General features: G+C 42.5%; 2 protein-coding genes across 3 annotated transcripts in view; one reads left to right on the forward strand and one right to left on the reverse strand.

Moving 5' to 3' along the window:
* PPFIBP2 (PPFIA binding protein 2) overlaps nucleotides 1–3580 on the forward strand; it is a 74053-nt gene extending 70473 nt beyond the window's left edge. Inside the window, exons 27-28 of the mRNA XM_054171977.1 lie at nucleotides 1300–1365; nucleotides 1981–3580. Coding sequence (XP_054027952.1) covers nucleotides 1300–1365; nucleotides 1981–2052 — 138 coding nt within the window. The 3' untranslated portion in view covers nucleotides 2053–3580. The remainder of the gene's footprint in view (nucleotides 1–1299; nucleotides 1366–1980) is intronic.
* LOC104296692 (NADH-cytochrome b5 reductase 2) lies at nucleotides 315–12818 on the reverse strand. Of its 2 annotated transcripts, none has more exons than XM_054171976.1 (10): nucleotides 12675–12818; nucleotides 12443–12589; nucleotides 11642–11714; nucleotides 9831–9937; nucleotides 8732–8861; nucleotides 7926–8009; nucleotides 7349–7434; nucleotides 5586–5685; nucleotides 5063–5253; nucleotides 315–529 (listed from the first exon to the last, which is right to left on the reverse strand). In XM_054171976.1, exons 1-9 carry the CDS (start codon nucleotides 12801–12803, stop codon nucleotides 5081–5083), a joined length of 1029 nt encoding a protein of 342 aa, XP_054027951.1. In that variant the 5' UTR covers nucleotides 12804–12818; the 3' UTR covers nucleotides 315–529; nucleotides 5063–5080. The 2 variants fall into 2 exon arrangements, with proteins under 2 accessions (XP_054027951.1, XP_054027950.1); XM_054171975.1 differs by having other exon boundaries at nucleotides 5059–5253.
* Between the last annotated feature and the right edge of the window lie 2277 nt (nucleotides 12819–15095).

Raw genomic sequence — 15095 nt, forward strand, 5'->3', positions numbered from 1 at the left:
ATTGGGGCAGTTAAGGTGGTGGCTGCAGTAAACACAAGACTTTTGTACTTCTAGGTTTCATAGCCTCAATATGGCTGCACTACCTTTTCATTATCTCCATGGGTGGTTTTTAATGTAATTATTTGGACTAATTTGTACAAAGCTATTGACCTATACAATCTGGTTATACTTTAATATATATTTTAACAGACATTAATCAAACAGTCCAACTGAATTTTTCTTCCATTATGTACAGGGGGGATTAGTTACGTTTAGACAGTATATGTGAAACCAGTGCATTAGTAATGAACAAGATTAATAAACCAGTGCTTAAATAATTCACTTTCGTTATGCAGTAGTGAACTTGTAAATGAAACTGTCCAGACAAACAGACAAATGACAAAGAATGAAAACCATCATATTTTAGTCAAGTTGGTTGTTGTGTAAAGGGATATGAACCTTGAAAAATGGAGCTCCTGGAGGCTTGCGTGAATTTTGGCAGCACACAAGAGACCGGGCAGTTGGGGTGAACTGTCCTTTCTCCAGTGACCTTAAGAGAGAGAGAAAACACATTAAGCCTGCTAGGGTTTTTTTTCAGTTTTGTGACCATTCTCTAACTGGAAGCAATCTTTTCATTTGCATGGTTTACTGCATTTAACATCTCGTTTGTGCTCATTATCTAACACTTGTCTTTTTCAACGTACACCTCAATAAAACATAGCACTTCTCCTAAGCAGGGACACTACCCAATCCTGACTGTGTTACAAAATGGATGTCCACTTGCACAGTTAGGAGTTGAAAGTGAATGGATTAACTTTGGGCCCTGAGCTTGCAGGTGTTGAGGCATCGCCAAACCACTGGATTTTGGTCTAGGAGCATGGTCTTTAAGTTATGTGTGACTTCTGAGCATGTAGGTGTGCAGTGAAATCTCAGTGCCCTAGAACTGATCACCTTTTCTGTAAGGACAGGTAGGACTGTATCACAGAGGACTCTTCTTGCCTGTGAAAGAAGGCTACCAGAAGTTTAAGTACTACAGCATCTGGAAAATGTTACCCTACACTGACAATATCAGTTAAGCTGCTCTTGTGTGAATTACAGTGGAATCAATCTCTCCTGATCAGGATTCTCTCTTCCTCTGGCTGAGTGCATTTTCATGTACCTCACAGCATTGAGGCATTTTTGTTAATGTACAGAAATGAGAGCTTTTAAACTTACTAAACTTCATTTGTCCAGGCACTGCTACCTCCCAAAGATGCATATACAGTGAATAATATTGTATGTACTGTCCTGATTTGAACTAGTTCCTGACTGCTTTTACAGATGGAACATTCAGAAGGAACAGTGATGCAAATAGGGGCTCTTTCTGAAGGCATAAGCCATCTCACGGTATGTACTCATTTCTCACTCCTCTTAAAGTCACAAATGTACTCTGCTAGAATTCACTCAAAGTTGGTCAGTGGTGATAGTAGTTAAGGGTAAGCAGGTCCCTATTCTTGTTAAGGCTTTCTATTCGAAGGCTATACATACACTTTATAGCCTGGCTATACATTCACAGTTTAAACTCCCCTGCTTTTAAATTGCACTAGAAGTGATGTTTAGACCTAGTTGTACTGCTACCTTTGACGCAATGACAGATATTCATCCCCTTAAATGAAAACTGTTCTTCAAAGATTTTGCAAGTAACCACTTCAGTCACAGCAAAAACTCCATGGAAAACAAAAATCACTACTAATTCCTGACTCCACAGCAGCTAATTAAGAAGTGAGCTGAAAGGTATAATGAAGACTTGCATAACATGGTTGAGTCACATGCCCCACAATCTCAGTGGGAATTTCCTCCAGCAAATAATAGTTTACTTTAAGCTGCAGTCAAGAACTCCTTCTAATTTTATGTGCCTCTCACTCCCTCTGTTGTGAATCTGATCTCATTGCAGCTGAATGTCTTTAACTGCAGGCCTCTACATGAATGTGCTTACTCCTTCACACCTTGTTTTTTTTCCAGACAATGTTGAGCCAAGATGAAATGCTGAATGACAGCAGGTTTTTAACACCTACCTTTGAAGACTGTAGATGATGCTTTACCGTGACCAAGAACACTAATAATACCTCATGCCTGGCCAGAGAGGTGGCCAGGAAAAGCCTGAAAGTACCGAAAAGCTTTACCTCTTTTCTGCTAGCGAGATGTAGCACACAACACTGAACCTTGTCCATGTAGCAACATGTTACAGGCAACTCTCCTCCACACTACTCCCCATATTACTACATGTGAAGTAGGTGTTGAGGGAGGTCTGGCACCTGTATCCAGAGTCAAGAAAGCCAAGACTGGCAACATGCTTTACCCTTTTACTCAGTTGTCCTGTACATGGTATGTTTATGTACTGTTGTCTCAAAGATCTTTTGTAAATGTTTGTTTTTATAATTAACTTGTAATGGAGGAATCACCAATACTGTTGTGCCACAGGGACTAATCTCAGCCACAAAGAAATTCAGATGGGTGCTCTGAGTGCAGCAGCACTGGCTCACTAAATCCTACTGCTGTCTTGCCAGAGATTGTTCTCCACAGAAGGATTTTAATCTCTCATCTCTTTTGTTAGCACTTGTCCTTCCCTCTTTTGCTAAGCAAGTGCGGTGTGAATGGGAAAACCGGAACATAACACTATCCACCAAGCCCTTGCTTTTATCAGGAGGATGACAAGATGGCACATTCACAAATCTTCACCTAACAGATGATGAACTTGGAGACTACCAGAGAAACTCATGTGCTCAAAAGCTGGTGCTTCATTTGAAGTGGGGTTTTACTGTGAGATTTTTACATAAGCACTAAGATGTTCACTGTCAAGGAGAAATTACTTTAAGAATGGTGTTTGCTGCGCTCCATGCAGGGGTAAGTAACAATTTCCAGGGTGATCCATTCCTTAGTTTTAAATGGCAGTTCTTTAACTAGAAGTCTTGAATAGGCTCTTCCTGCAATTGACAATTTGTCTGAGACCACTGCTGCCACATTTGCAAGCACCAACCTGCTCAGAAGCCTTCTCAACAGTCAAAATGGTTCAGACCCTTTTCTAGGCCCCATACCTGGTTTGTCTGCAACATGGTACTTATGCTCAGGAAGATAGGGATAATATTTCTTTTGCTAGTTGATTAATTAAACATGGCTGCAAAAATCCCTGAGGACTGGAGATTACAGTAGGAACACTTCAACACTTGCATGAGAACTGGTGATGTTTAAACAATAATGCTGTTCACTTTCACTTCTCTTTTTGTTCCAGCTACAGATAGATTTTCATACAATATTTAGCAATAGGAGGCAAACATTACTGCTTTGTGATGTGTAAAATGTGACTGAAGAGTATTAGGCAAGTACCATAATGAAATAAGTATTTGTTTAAAATACCTAGATTTCTTTACATACTAATACAGCCTAAAGCCAGCTCATTCCCAGTCCCAAATGAAGGGGGAATCTCCAGCAACTGTCCCCAGTATGCTGCAGAGGTTCTTTGCAAGCTGTCAGTGGCACTTTTCAAAGATGAGCTGTTCTAGTCCTTGCTCCCTGAGCCTCTCGTGGCAGACCCTGTACTGTATGGTCAGATTTTAAAAGCTAAATACAAGGGGTTTTTCCCCAAAATGGTACAACCAAGGCAATTTTTTTCACTCATTTAACAATTACATAATACTGGAAAAATCTGAAGGAATGAGAAGTCAGTACAGACATCAAACCAAAAATGCTTAATAAAAAAGTATTAAATCTCTAATCTGGCAATGCAGTCGACACTGGTGACCAGATCACGGGCAGCTGAAATTCTCTGCAAGGTTCATTAGCCAGCAGAGTTATTGCAGCTCTACAGATTACATCAGCTGCCCCAGCAGAGGCAGCCTTACCATCACTGGGATAATCTAAGCACATTTTCAGATTCTGCTTAATGATCCTTAAGGTCCTTTCCAACCCAAACCATTCTATGAATCTATGCATTTATTACTCCGTTCAGTGTAGTACCAGCTGGGCTGTGAATCATCAATCTACAAAACTGCTGGGGTTCTTAAACATGTGTATATAGATTAAGACTATTTGACTACTATAAATAAATTCCAAATGTTTCTCCATTTCTTGTTGACTGAAATGATTCAAACAAAAATATACATCTCTGATCAGGGACAGAATCAGTCTGAACCTCTGTCTGTCTTTCAATTATTACTACACATGTAACTGATTAAGTACAAAACTCCTGGTCAGTTTTTAATTAACAGATTCCTTTGCTTTAGATGACTAGAAAATATATTAAATAAATATTTTAATTAGCATCTAAAGAAACAAGTTTTCTGGATCAGGGATTTGTCAAACCTTAAAAGAAATGTGGAAGCCACCTCCTGGCAATATGCAGTACTTCAGGCACTGAAACCAAGAAATGCTATGCGGTAAAAACACTGAGATGAGGCATTAGCTGAGAGTAAGATCTATTCAGCATAGCTTCCAAGAGGAAGAAGCCATGTTTCCTCGTAAGGAAAGCAAATCTCAAACTGCCAAAAAAACTACCAAAAAACCTACCACTGCACTTGGAGAATGATGTGCAAGCAATGTGCCATTGCTGGATTAGGTCTCTATATCCACCCAGAGCTTCCAGATACAGTCGGCAGTGCACATGAAGTCATGTTAGCCTCCTCAAAACACCTCACATCAATGAGAGTCTGTTACAGCAGTAAGCAATTTGCATGTCACCCAAATTCTATTCACTTGTAACTTACTAGTTCCTGGTAATGCTATAAAATAGCCTTTTTTGTTCTTTCTAAACACACACCAAAACTGACTGCTCTCTGTACTCTGCTTCCCCAGCACTCACTAAAGGAATTACCCTCTCATGAATTCCATCCCCATGTTAACAAAGAAGTGGCTTTATCTGTTTTATCTCTCCAACTACACTTAAATTTCTTTTCTCAACATTACCATTTCATACTAACTTCAGAGTTTGTCACACACCTGAAGATCTCTCTACTACTTAGCACAGAAACTACATGTAAGTAGTTAAAACACACAAAAACACCACACAGTTACACACCAGTTGTAGGGAAAGATGCAAGTACTTACTTACCAAAAGGTGACAACAGTGTTAGTAAGAGAAGGTACAGCTCTTGGGATAGCCAAGTTTGTCCAGGTTGGGTTGACAAGCAAACTGAATCATAGGTGGTGGCCCACACATGAGAATGAGTGTCTCACTGCTGGGGGAAGGGAGGTGGGCTTTAATCATGTCTGCAGTGATGAAGCCAGAACTGTACTTCCAATCTGAAAGAAAGAAATGACACTGTTCATCTCAATGTCTGTGCAGTCTGAAGCCTTTCTAAGCAGCGTGTTGTAACCACAAAGTAGCTCGAGTCAGCCAAGTTATGCCACTATCACTGCGAGTCAAGAGAGGGTGAATCTCTCATTGACCTCAAAGCCAGTGGTGCCTTCCAACAGACAGAACATGAATAACGAGGAGCTGTTTGGTAAGACACAAGAGTCTGTGAATTACAGATTTAAAAGAAATTAGACAATAGATGAGGGAACAGGAGTGAAACTCTGCCTCTTGGACAACAGACAAGCAAAGGCATTTCCAGTGTGCACCAGGAGCCTACCTTGTGGAGGTCTGTCCAGTGTATACCACAGCGTGAACTGCTCAGGATGGCTCTTAGCAAGATCTTCCAGCTCAGCTCTCAGCAATATATCCTTTTCTGTCTGCAAAATAAGGCTGCTGTTCAGCTCCAAACCATCTCAAGATGCCCTCTAGAGTATAAGTGCATCTGGCACTCAACAAATATGACTCTTTCAAACCAAGAATGGTTCTTTTTTTCCCACTCACATGATAGCTGTGATCATTAAAGGCTTCTATAAATTCAGATGAACAACAAACTTTGAGACTTACATCCATGTGAACCCTGCCTTAAAGATGGCAATTTGAACACATTTGTAATCCAGGCTAAAATGGCAGTTAGCTGAATTTGTTGCTGATCCTGGCACATAGAGCCCTGTACTGACATGGTGAAGGTTAACTGTAGAAACAAATTAACAGAGCAAAAGCCTGTTTCCTTGAAATCAGTGGAGGAGTAAAATGAGTAGGATCAGCACTATTTATTCCCCAAAACAGGAAATCAGGGAGTACAAGTGAAACTTTGAGGAGCCATCTTCAAAACAAGTAACAGATGATCACAGGAACTATGACACTATCTTGTGAATAATTTTTGTGTTGTTCCTCCTTCCCAAATTGTTCTGGCCAAAGACAATCCATTGAGAACTGACATTATAACCATTTCCTGCTCCTCCCTGCACTGATCATTTTAAAAGGTCAGACAGTATTTTTCTCTCAGTATTTTTTCATAAATGGCTGCATGAGAATACAAACCAAAGTTATGGGAAGAGCATGAAACAGAGAAGCGATTTTTCCAGGGACAATTGTCCCACCCCCCGCCGCTTCTGCCGCTCCGCAGAGAGTAAAGGTGGAGGAGGGGCAGGTCCCGCATTCTCAAGCGAAGGCCCAGTTCCAATGGTTAAGAGCCACCCCTGCTTGAAATAGCAGGAGGGGCTCCGTGCCACCGGCTACGCACCAAGTGTCCCCCTGCAATCCACGAGAACTCACACAATCGCCCCAACAACAACACTTTGAGCCCCAACTGCCAGCAAACCAAAATGACGCCCAGAACTAAATTTAAACTCTCTTATCTTTTGCAATCCGATCTGCAGAATGCACACAATAACAGACTCCCCTCCTGCCTGGCTCGCCAAGAATGTAGTGGGTTTAGAGGGAGACACACCCCCCCCCACCCCAACAACCATCCTCTGCTACCAAGAATGTGCTGGGTTGAGGCAGCCCCCTCTCTCCCCACCACAGGCACAGGAATAAGACACTCAAACAGATTGCAAAAGTGATGAAAGTTTAAATAGAAAGCAGTGAATGTTACAGAGAACCCAAAGCGCAGTGACAAAGAAAGATCCCAAAGCAAACCCAGAGGCATCCCATCCCCACCTGAGGGTACACCCGAGACCCTCAGGGCTCCTTCTTCCCCCTCCCTCTGCTGGGCTAGTCTCAGCTGGCCAGGCCTGAGACTGCCCATCCCCCCGTGGCCTTGGGCCTAGCCAGGCCCAAAGCCAGAAGACATCTCCCCCAGTTACCGGCTGGCGGAGGAGGAAGAAAAGAGAGAGTGCTAGACTCCGCACTGGATCTTATAGTGGTGCAAAGAATTATGGTAGGAAATACACAATTTCCTGTGTCCATCCCTCTGGGCTGGACTTCTGGACACAGGAAATGAACACACCAGGGGGCACCCAGCTCAAACTGCAACAAAAGCTCACAGGCCAGCAGAAGCAGCAAGCTGTGAAAGGACAGAGGAGTTCATATACTCACTTGATTAGCAAAAAGAAGGTAACATTTTGTGGAGTCCTTCGGATCACTCGTGATACGACGAATCAGCTGCAACATAGGAGTTATTCCTGTTAAAAACACAAAGTGGTTAAAAAAAAAAGGAGATTTCTTTCCACTGCAGTTTCAGTATTAAATCTGCCTTCCTTCAGTGGAGTTTAGTTTGCACAGGGCTACGTACCTCTCTATTTCTAACCCACACCAAATGCAGAGCTTGGAGGTTTCTGGTATTAAAAAAACCATTTCAAAACAAAACCCAAACCATACTACTTGTATCTGGGGCTCTCCTCTTTAGCATTCTCTGCCACATACAGTGACACCTCACCCTCAAGACATTCTCCCAAAATATGTGACGACTTTGCTGAGCTCCCACAGTAAATCAGCTCTGAAGTTGCCAGCTTCTAGGACCAAGCTCAAGCCACTGGAAAGCCTTACTGCTGCCAAACATTCATAGAAAGAAATGCAGGAGTTAAGTGCTCTGCTACTGAAGTGTTTGATACTCCACACCTACATAAAGCACCTTTGTTCTCTTAGACATTCCATATGATGAGAACAGCTTTACCTGTTCCTCCAGCTATCATCCCAAGATGCTTTGCAAACTTTTTCTCTGCTTCAGACTTCTTATGAGGCTTGATAAGAAAGGTACCTAGAAGAAATATTCAAAACCTATAGGTACATTAAGTCCCAAAACAGAGATACACATTCCATGGGAATAAATTACTATAGCCTGTAACTAATCAGGACAGCTCTTCTGGACATACTGAATGGACTTGGGACAGCACTGAGTACAAAGAGCAGAAACCTCTTTGTAAGCTCCAGTCCTAGCTCTGAACAACTGATTGACTCCTTCCCTGCTATCCAACATCATTTATCATCAACTCAATGCAACCTGGCCACTGTGAGTGGCAGATAAAGGTAACCACTACCCCTACTACTCAGAAACAGGCTTCTTAGGCCATCATCATCCTCACTTGCACCATGGATCTAGACATTTATGTGTGTCTGTGTTGAAGTTGTAATTAAAGCAGCATCAAGTAAGAGCCCCTGCAAAGATTAGAATCAGGAAAGCTTAGGCCTGCATACTTTTATCAAGTACTTTATTATTGTAATTGATTTCTGGTTAATGAGAACACTGATAGTCAGCTAGATGACTACCCTCCAGTGTCCTGTGTTGGGAAGACCTTGCTGATTTCTGCCACTGATTCACAACTGTCACAAAAGTTAGTTTGTCTCTGAGGGTGGTTTAGGCCACAATCCATAATTATGGATTTTCTGTCTTCAGCTTACTGGAAAACTATGTAGAGAATATTCTCAACTTTCATAAAACACCTCTGAAAACCACCAATACAAAAAAATAAGGGGGCTTACCTGCCCCCTTATACACAAGGAGTCCATTTGGCCCTCTGAAGTCAATCAGGTCTCCAATCTTCATGTCATCTAGGTATTGGGACATCTTTCCACCTTCTGGAAACTTGGGATGCACATTTTTGTGGTAGACCTGTAAAAACAATTATTTATATGGTATCGACCAATCAGTTTCCTACAGACAGCATTACAAGCTGTACAACACAGTATTGCAGGTCTGAAATACAGCCTCTAGGAAAGAAATCCAGGTAATTCTTTGCTTTCAGATATCTGTTGTGCCTTGCAACAGGAAGCAGCCACAGTAAGTAAAATGCTGTCAGGCACATGTTCCTATACGCTCTCAAACAGCCAGGTGAACAGGAGTAGGTGGCAGGCAGGTTACATACTGGTGGCTTCATTTCACTCCCTCTGAAAAGAGCATTGTATCTTTGCTTTTTGAAGACTTCCCCATAGACTTCAACCACATGGTAGTTTTTTCACCTTTCAAAACATACAATAAATATTAGGGAGTTAATAACAATTCACCACGCTTGTAACATGAAGGGACAGAGCACACCAAAAAAGCTCAGGTTTTTGCCCAAGAACAAAATTTATCATAGGAAAGGATTTTAAAACTCCAGAAGTTCTGGGTTGAGAATCATTCTGCTTAAAGGATTTCCCTTGTTTCTGTATCCCATTTTCTTAATCAATAAACCCATTAGAGTAATTGCTGATGCTTACAGATTTAAAACTGCAATGTCTGTAGGGTTACCAAAGATAGCAGCTCTTACTGACTTGTTTTCTACTTACACTTATTAGCAGTAAGTACCAGTAGCAGCATAAGCAGCTTGAGGGAATGATTGCTATTTGTGTGTTACCAATCACTAGGGAAGCTGCTGCAGTATTGCCAAGGTTTAACCCCAATAGCCTTCCCCATCTACCCTGTCCATGCTGTCACTCAAGGACACAACAGGTACACAGCTTACAATTTACTGTTCACTGAGTTGTTTGTCATGCAGTCATCCCACTCAAAAGAAGATCAATCAAAAACTGTTTCACTGAAATGAAGGACCTTCCTTCCTTCCAGTCAGCAATTTATCTGTTAAGGGAAACTAAAATTTACCTTTATAATTAAATCAACATAACCTTTTGCCTCGTCGCTGGAAACTGGGGTATAGGCCCGAATCACCAAACCACCACCAATTTTCGCAGAAAGATAAACATGTTGGCCTAGGGAGAAAGAATTACAACCTGATTATTATTTTTTTCATCTCCAGCTTCAAACTTTCCTCAGGTCTGGAGGAAAAGACAAGAGCAAATCAGCTGTTTTAACCTGTTAAACACAAGCAATGGTGGAGAAAATCTTAACCATATAAATGCTGTACAAAACATTTAGTCTCTGTTTTGAAAAGGGTGTTTGGGGTACAGCGTAACTCAGAAGAGCTGGAACATTACAGAATCAAAGAGCAAGATGCTAGGAAAGTAGGGCATTTATAGTGAAATAGTGATATAGAAAGTTTGTTCCTCATTCTCAAGTGCTCTCTACTTGGGTTCTACTGTTCTCATATTCGTTAATGAGTGGAAAAAGTAAGGATACAGCAGTTCACACAGGTACAGAAAGAAGCATTAGGGTTTAGGAACAGCAGCCTCTTAAGAGCAAACTTCCCAGAGATTCTGCACCAAGACATGCAGAACAAAGCTTTAGGCCATATTCCTTCTCCCGTGTCTCCTGCTGCCATAACACTGCAAGGTTTCAGGCTGGACACTGCTGTCCACGGAGGGCTCTTTGCCCAGCCTAATGCTCCAAGGAGGAGACTCAAAAGGCACCCTTTTCTTTATACCAATTGAAAGAAGTGAAATTCCTTGGCAAGAGTAGTCTCTTCAGCCAAGGTTGTATGGAAAAACAAAAAACAGGAACAGTGCTAGCACAAAACACTAAGTTTTAGTAAAATGATCCTGGTAAGAAGCAGACAGTGGGAATCTCCTAAATTGTTACGAATAAAGCCTGGATACACAGAAGTGTAGCAGGGCACATTTCTATTCTTTTATCATTTGTCTAGCCAATGTGGACCATTCAATTGCACTCTCTCATACAAGCAGAAGAGAATCTGCAGAAAGACTGCTGCCCTTGGCAGACAGCATGCAAGAACAACGTGCTCACAGCATGGAATGGCAAAGACCTTGACACTTGCCATACAGCACAGGAAACTGCAAAGCAGCACAGAACAAACAGGGCTACATCTGCCACATCTGCTCATCATAAAGGGATAGTTTGCCCTGCACAAATTACCACTGATTCAAGGTCCAATGTTCAATGCCATCAGGTTTTGCAGGGCACAGGAAAGAAGAATTTGTCAATGCTGCGCTGAACAAGCTCCATGCTATGGAAAGCATGATAAAGTTACACACGTGTGTAAAGCAAAGGAAAGTGCTCTGAACATTTCTGCGTGTTTCATATGCAGTAGTTGTATCTACCTCTTTGTTTTGCACAGAACAGTTACAAGCTTCCCAGGCAGAAGAGTTCTCTTTCTCATTTGCATGTATGACTGCGTTTGCCAAAAGCACAACAGCTGACAAGAAACTGAGGGCTTCCAACATGGAAGCAGAATGCACACAACAAATAAGTTTTGACAGACAGTTCTTGCTTATATCCTGACTGGTGATGAATTCCAGCAGACTCAGTTCAGTTTCACTGTTCTTGTTCTTAATTACATCACAAAATTTAATACAAGCAGAACAAAGTATACAGACAAGATAAGAAATACAATCTTTTGTGAAAGCTGACATGTCTGACACAGCAGCATTCAGACACGGCTTGCAATGCCTTGTTTTGTTTGGGAATTTGAGGTTCAGCAATCACTGGCCAAGAACCATGAGTACAGGTATAAATCCTGAAACCCAGAATATATGTAATGAAGTGTTTTCAGTGCTTACCTACAGGTAGTCCTAATATATGATCTGGTGAAGGCAGCCCAAATCGGAATCTCTTAGTATCATGACTGATCTCCTAAAAGAGCAAGCAAACAACAACAGTAAAAATCAACACGAGGTCAGCATCACCACTGCTTTGAATTTCAAAGTCTCCTCAATACAACACACTTCAGCAAGCCTGCTCTGTGTTAGCATGCAAGCCAAATGCTAGGAAGGGAAACAGAAATTACTTTTAAAAGTAAAATGTAATTGATTAGAAGTTTTAGAAGCAGTCTGTTGTTCTTTAGTTCTGAAAGGAGTTCTTTTTGCCCATCAAGGCAAAGCTTTACACACAGATCATCTGGAAACCCTCCCTTGCCCAGGGGAAATGAGCACATTTCATAATTTGTGACCAAAGTTCAGGCAAGACATGGCATGCAGAAATGCATTCTACCTGCTGCACACTGGACAGGAATCAACGAAGAAACAGAGTCCTAATCTAGGACTTAAACATACAAAGTAACAACTATCCTCCAGAAACAACTGCAACACCACAGCCTTGGCATAAACGTTTCTAAGAATCCTGCTCTACCTTAGGAAAACTTTGCAAGCATGATTGCGGGAATCGCAGCCGAGCCCTGAGAGCTCTGCACGCTTCTCCAGCCCCAAAGCTTGAGGCAGCCCAAGACTACCACCTCTCAGCCCCCCATCGGCCAACGAACCAACCACTTCAGACTCCCCTTGCCAACGGCCCAACCGCCCCGGCTGACTCGGCAAGACCACCGCAGAGCTGGAATGAGGGAAGGGGTTCAGGGGGTTGGTCACCTCTTTGTCCACCAGCCGCAGAGCGTATTTGGTTTCGGGGTCCTGCAGGGTGACACGGCCGTTCTCCCTCCGGCCTGTCCCTCTGAACAGCAGCAGTAAAAGGGCGGATGCAGCTACCACGACGATGGCGACGGTCACAGGCGCACCCTGCGAGGAGAAGGCAGGCAGGAGAACATCCCGCACACTTGCACCCGGCTCTAGGGGCCACCTCCACCACCTCCCAACCCCTCACCACAAGCGCCTCCATGGCAGCGACCGCCTGCAGGTCCCTCTCCGGCTGCACCCTGCTCCCCTTCACCGCCCCAGCAAGGCAGCGGCGCGACACGGCGGGAGGCGGGCGCTGGCGCGGGGCAAGTCGCATGGCTGGAGCCGGCCTATGGCTGCACGCCTGCTCCAACTCCTGCTCCTCCCAGCCTGAAACAGCGCATCCCCGCCTGGCGAGTCGGCGCGGCAAAACTGACGGGGACTGAGGAATGCCCGGGGCTGTAGCAACGTTTACCCGTCCCGCGCAGGTGTCGGTGCCAGAAGGGCTGCGGGAGCGGTGTGGGCAGCGGATCCTGCTCCCCAGGATGGCAGAACGCCGCTCGCAACGCGGGCAGGGCAAGCAGCCAGACCCACTGTGCACAACAGTGCGACAGCGTCCACCACGAAAGCCCCGCGTTAAATGGGTTTACCTTTTGACTGCGAGGTTCAGGAAAGCCTTATGTAACTGTAAAGAATGAATATAGCCTTCTTATCAATATGGTAAAATCTAAAAATAAAATTCCATTACACGAATTCCACTGATTTATTTTTTTTTAAATCAGATTTCATTTGCATCCCAAAACAGTTCACATCCTGGCTAAAGCATACCAGTGTCTTAAAACAGATTATAAAGATACAAGACACAAAAATCAAAACTGAACTACTTGTCTAGCAGGTCTTCACACTTACAGAAATACACAAGGTAAACATCACACAGTCAACCAAAAGTAAACAACAATTAAATACAACTAATTTAAGATGAATTTTTAAAGTCATCTCATTTCTGTTAAGGAGAACAGAAAAGCAACAAAGTGATTGGACAGATCTGCTCCCAGCATAGTCAAACTGATACAGTGAGCAACTTTACCCATACCTGAATATTACCAAATATCCATAATGGAAAAAAAAAGAATCAAAGGATATTTTCCCTTTGTTGCTCTCTGAAGAGAACTTCAGCTTAGAACAGACTACTAACAACTGTGCCTTACACTTAATCTTTGTCCGTAGTCCTCCCACTATGAAGTATTTTCATAGTTTCACCCAAAGTTTGTTCCAGATTATTTTGCGGGGTTATTGGCCTAAAACTTTACAATTAAGAGAAGAAAAGAAACTGCTGAAAAACATTTACCATACTCATCTGGGAATAAAGTAGATTATTCTGTAGCTGGGGAACAAAATGCAGAAAAACTCTATTTAGTTTTTGGCATTAAGTGCTTGAACTGGAGACATGTCTGAAGATGCTTACCATTCTTTTATTCTATTTTCTGGATTACTGAGTCAAAGAAGTCTGCTTGTGTTTCCCACTGTATCATCGTACTGATCTAGTTTTTAAACACCAAGACTGTGCACAGAACAGCCTGCAAAGCTAATTGGAGCCTGTCATCACAATTTCTTGTGTGTGAAGCCATTTGGGCATTAAACAAACTGCTATTTAAAAATTCAATGTGCTCAGTTTGCAGTGTGGGATACACAGTTCATCTTCAATTACATGTAGAGATTCATTAGGATAGCTGTCAGTTCTTGTATGATGCCAAAGGCCCTTGGCCTGTAGAACCTTTTCAAGCACCTCTGTTTAAGTAAGACAGGAACTGTATTAAAAATACCCTTTTCCCAGCAATTGGATTGATTCTCATCACTACTGACTTGACAATGTCATTCTGCTCCTCAGTGACACCCTATTACTACCACGGTCTGGGTGCTCTCAGGGGCAGAGGTAACACTCATAGACCTTAATGGAAGAATGACTGACTGCTCCTTTAATTGTATTACACAGACACTTATTTAATCTCATTTCTGCAATATTTTTATGTTCTCCAGTACTACTTTCAAGGAAATGCTTGGCATATGGTGGCTTATTTTCTCCTCTCTTTCCTTGTAAAACAGATTAAGAGAGTGTCAGAAGCCTGCAAGTAACTTGTGTACCAAGCATGCATGTGCAAAGCTAAAGTCTCAATTCAGGAAAACCAGCAGTAAATTCACCAGGGTAAGCATCAGCTACTTTGGAATCTCTCACCAAATTTTGTTTCAGTAACAACACTTGTGCTTTACAACATGGCCCATCAAACTGTTCTTGTGACAGTCACACCACGAAAATGGGGAGATCTGCAAAGAGGAGAAAAATAAAACAGGGTAAACCTTGCAAAGATTGTCAAAGACAGGCTGCAAACTTGTTGAAGTGCACTCGGCTGTTAGCATGTGTTAAGCTTGTGCCTCCCTTCTTCCTCCCTCCCCCTCCCTGAGAAACAAAGCAGCAGTAAGGAAAACACACTCATCACCACAAGAAATGCAACAGAAAGGGGAATAATGATAGATTTAGAATAGAATAGAATAAACCAGGTTGGAAGAGACCTTCAAGATCATCGCGTCCAACCCATCAACCAATCCAACCCACCTAAACAACTAACCCATG

This window comes from Dryobates pubescens, chromosome 22, assembly GCF_014839835.1.
Source record: "Dryobates pubescens isolate bDryPub1 chromosome 22, bDryPub1.pri, whole genome shotgun sequence".
Lineage (NCBI taxonomy): Eukaryota > Metazoa > Chordata > Aves > Piciformes > Picidae > Dryobates > Dryobates pubescens.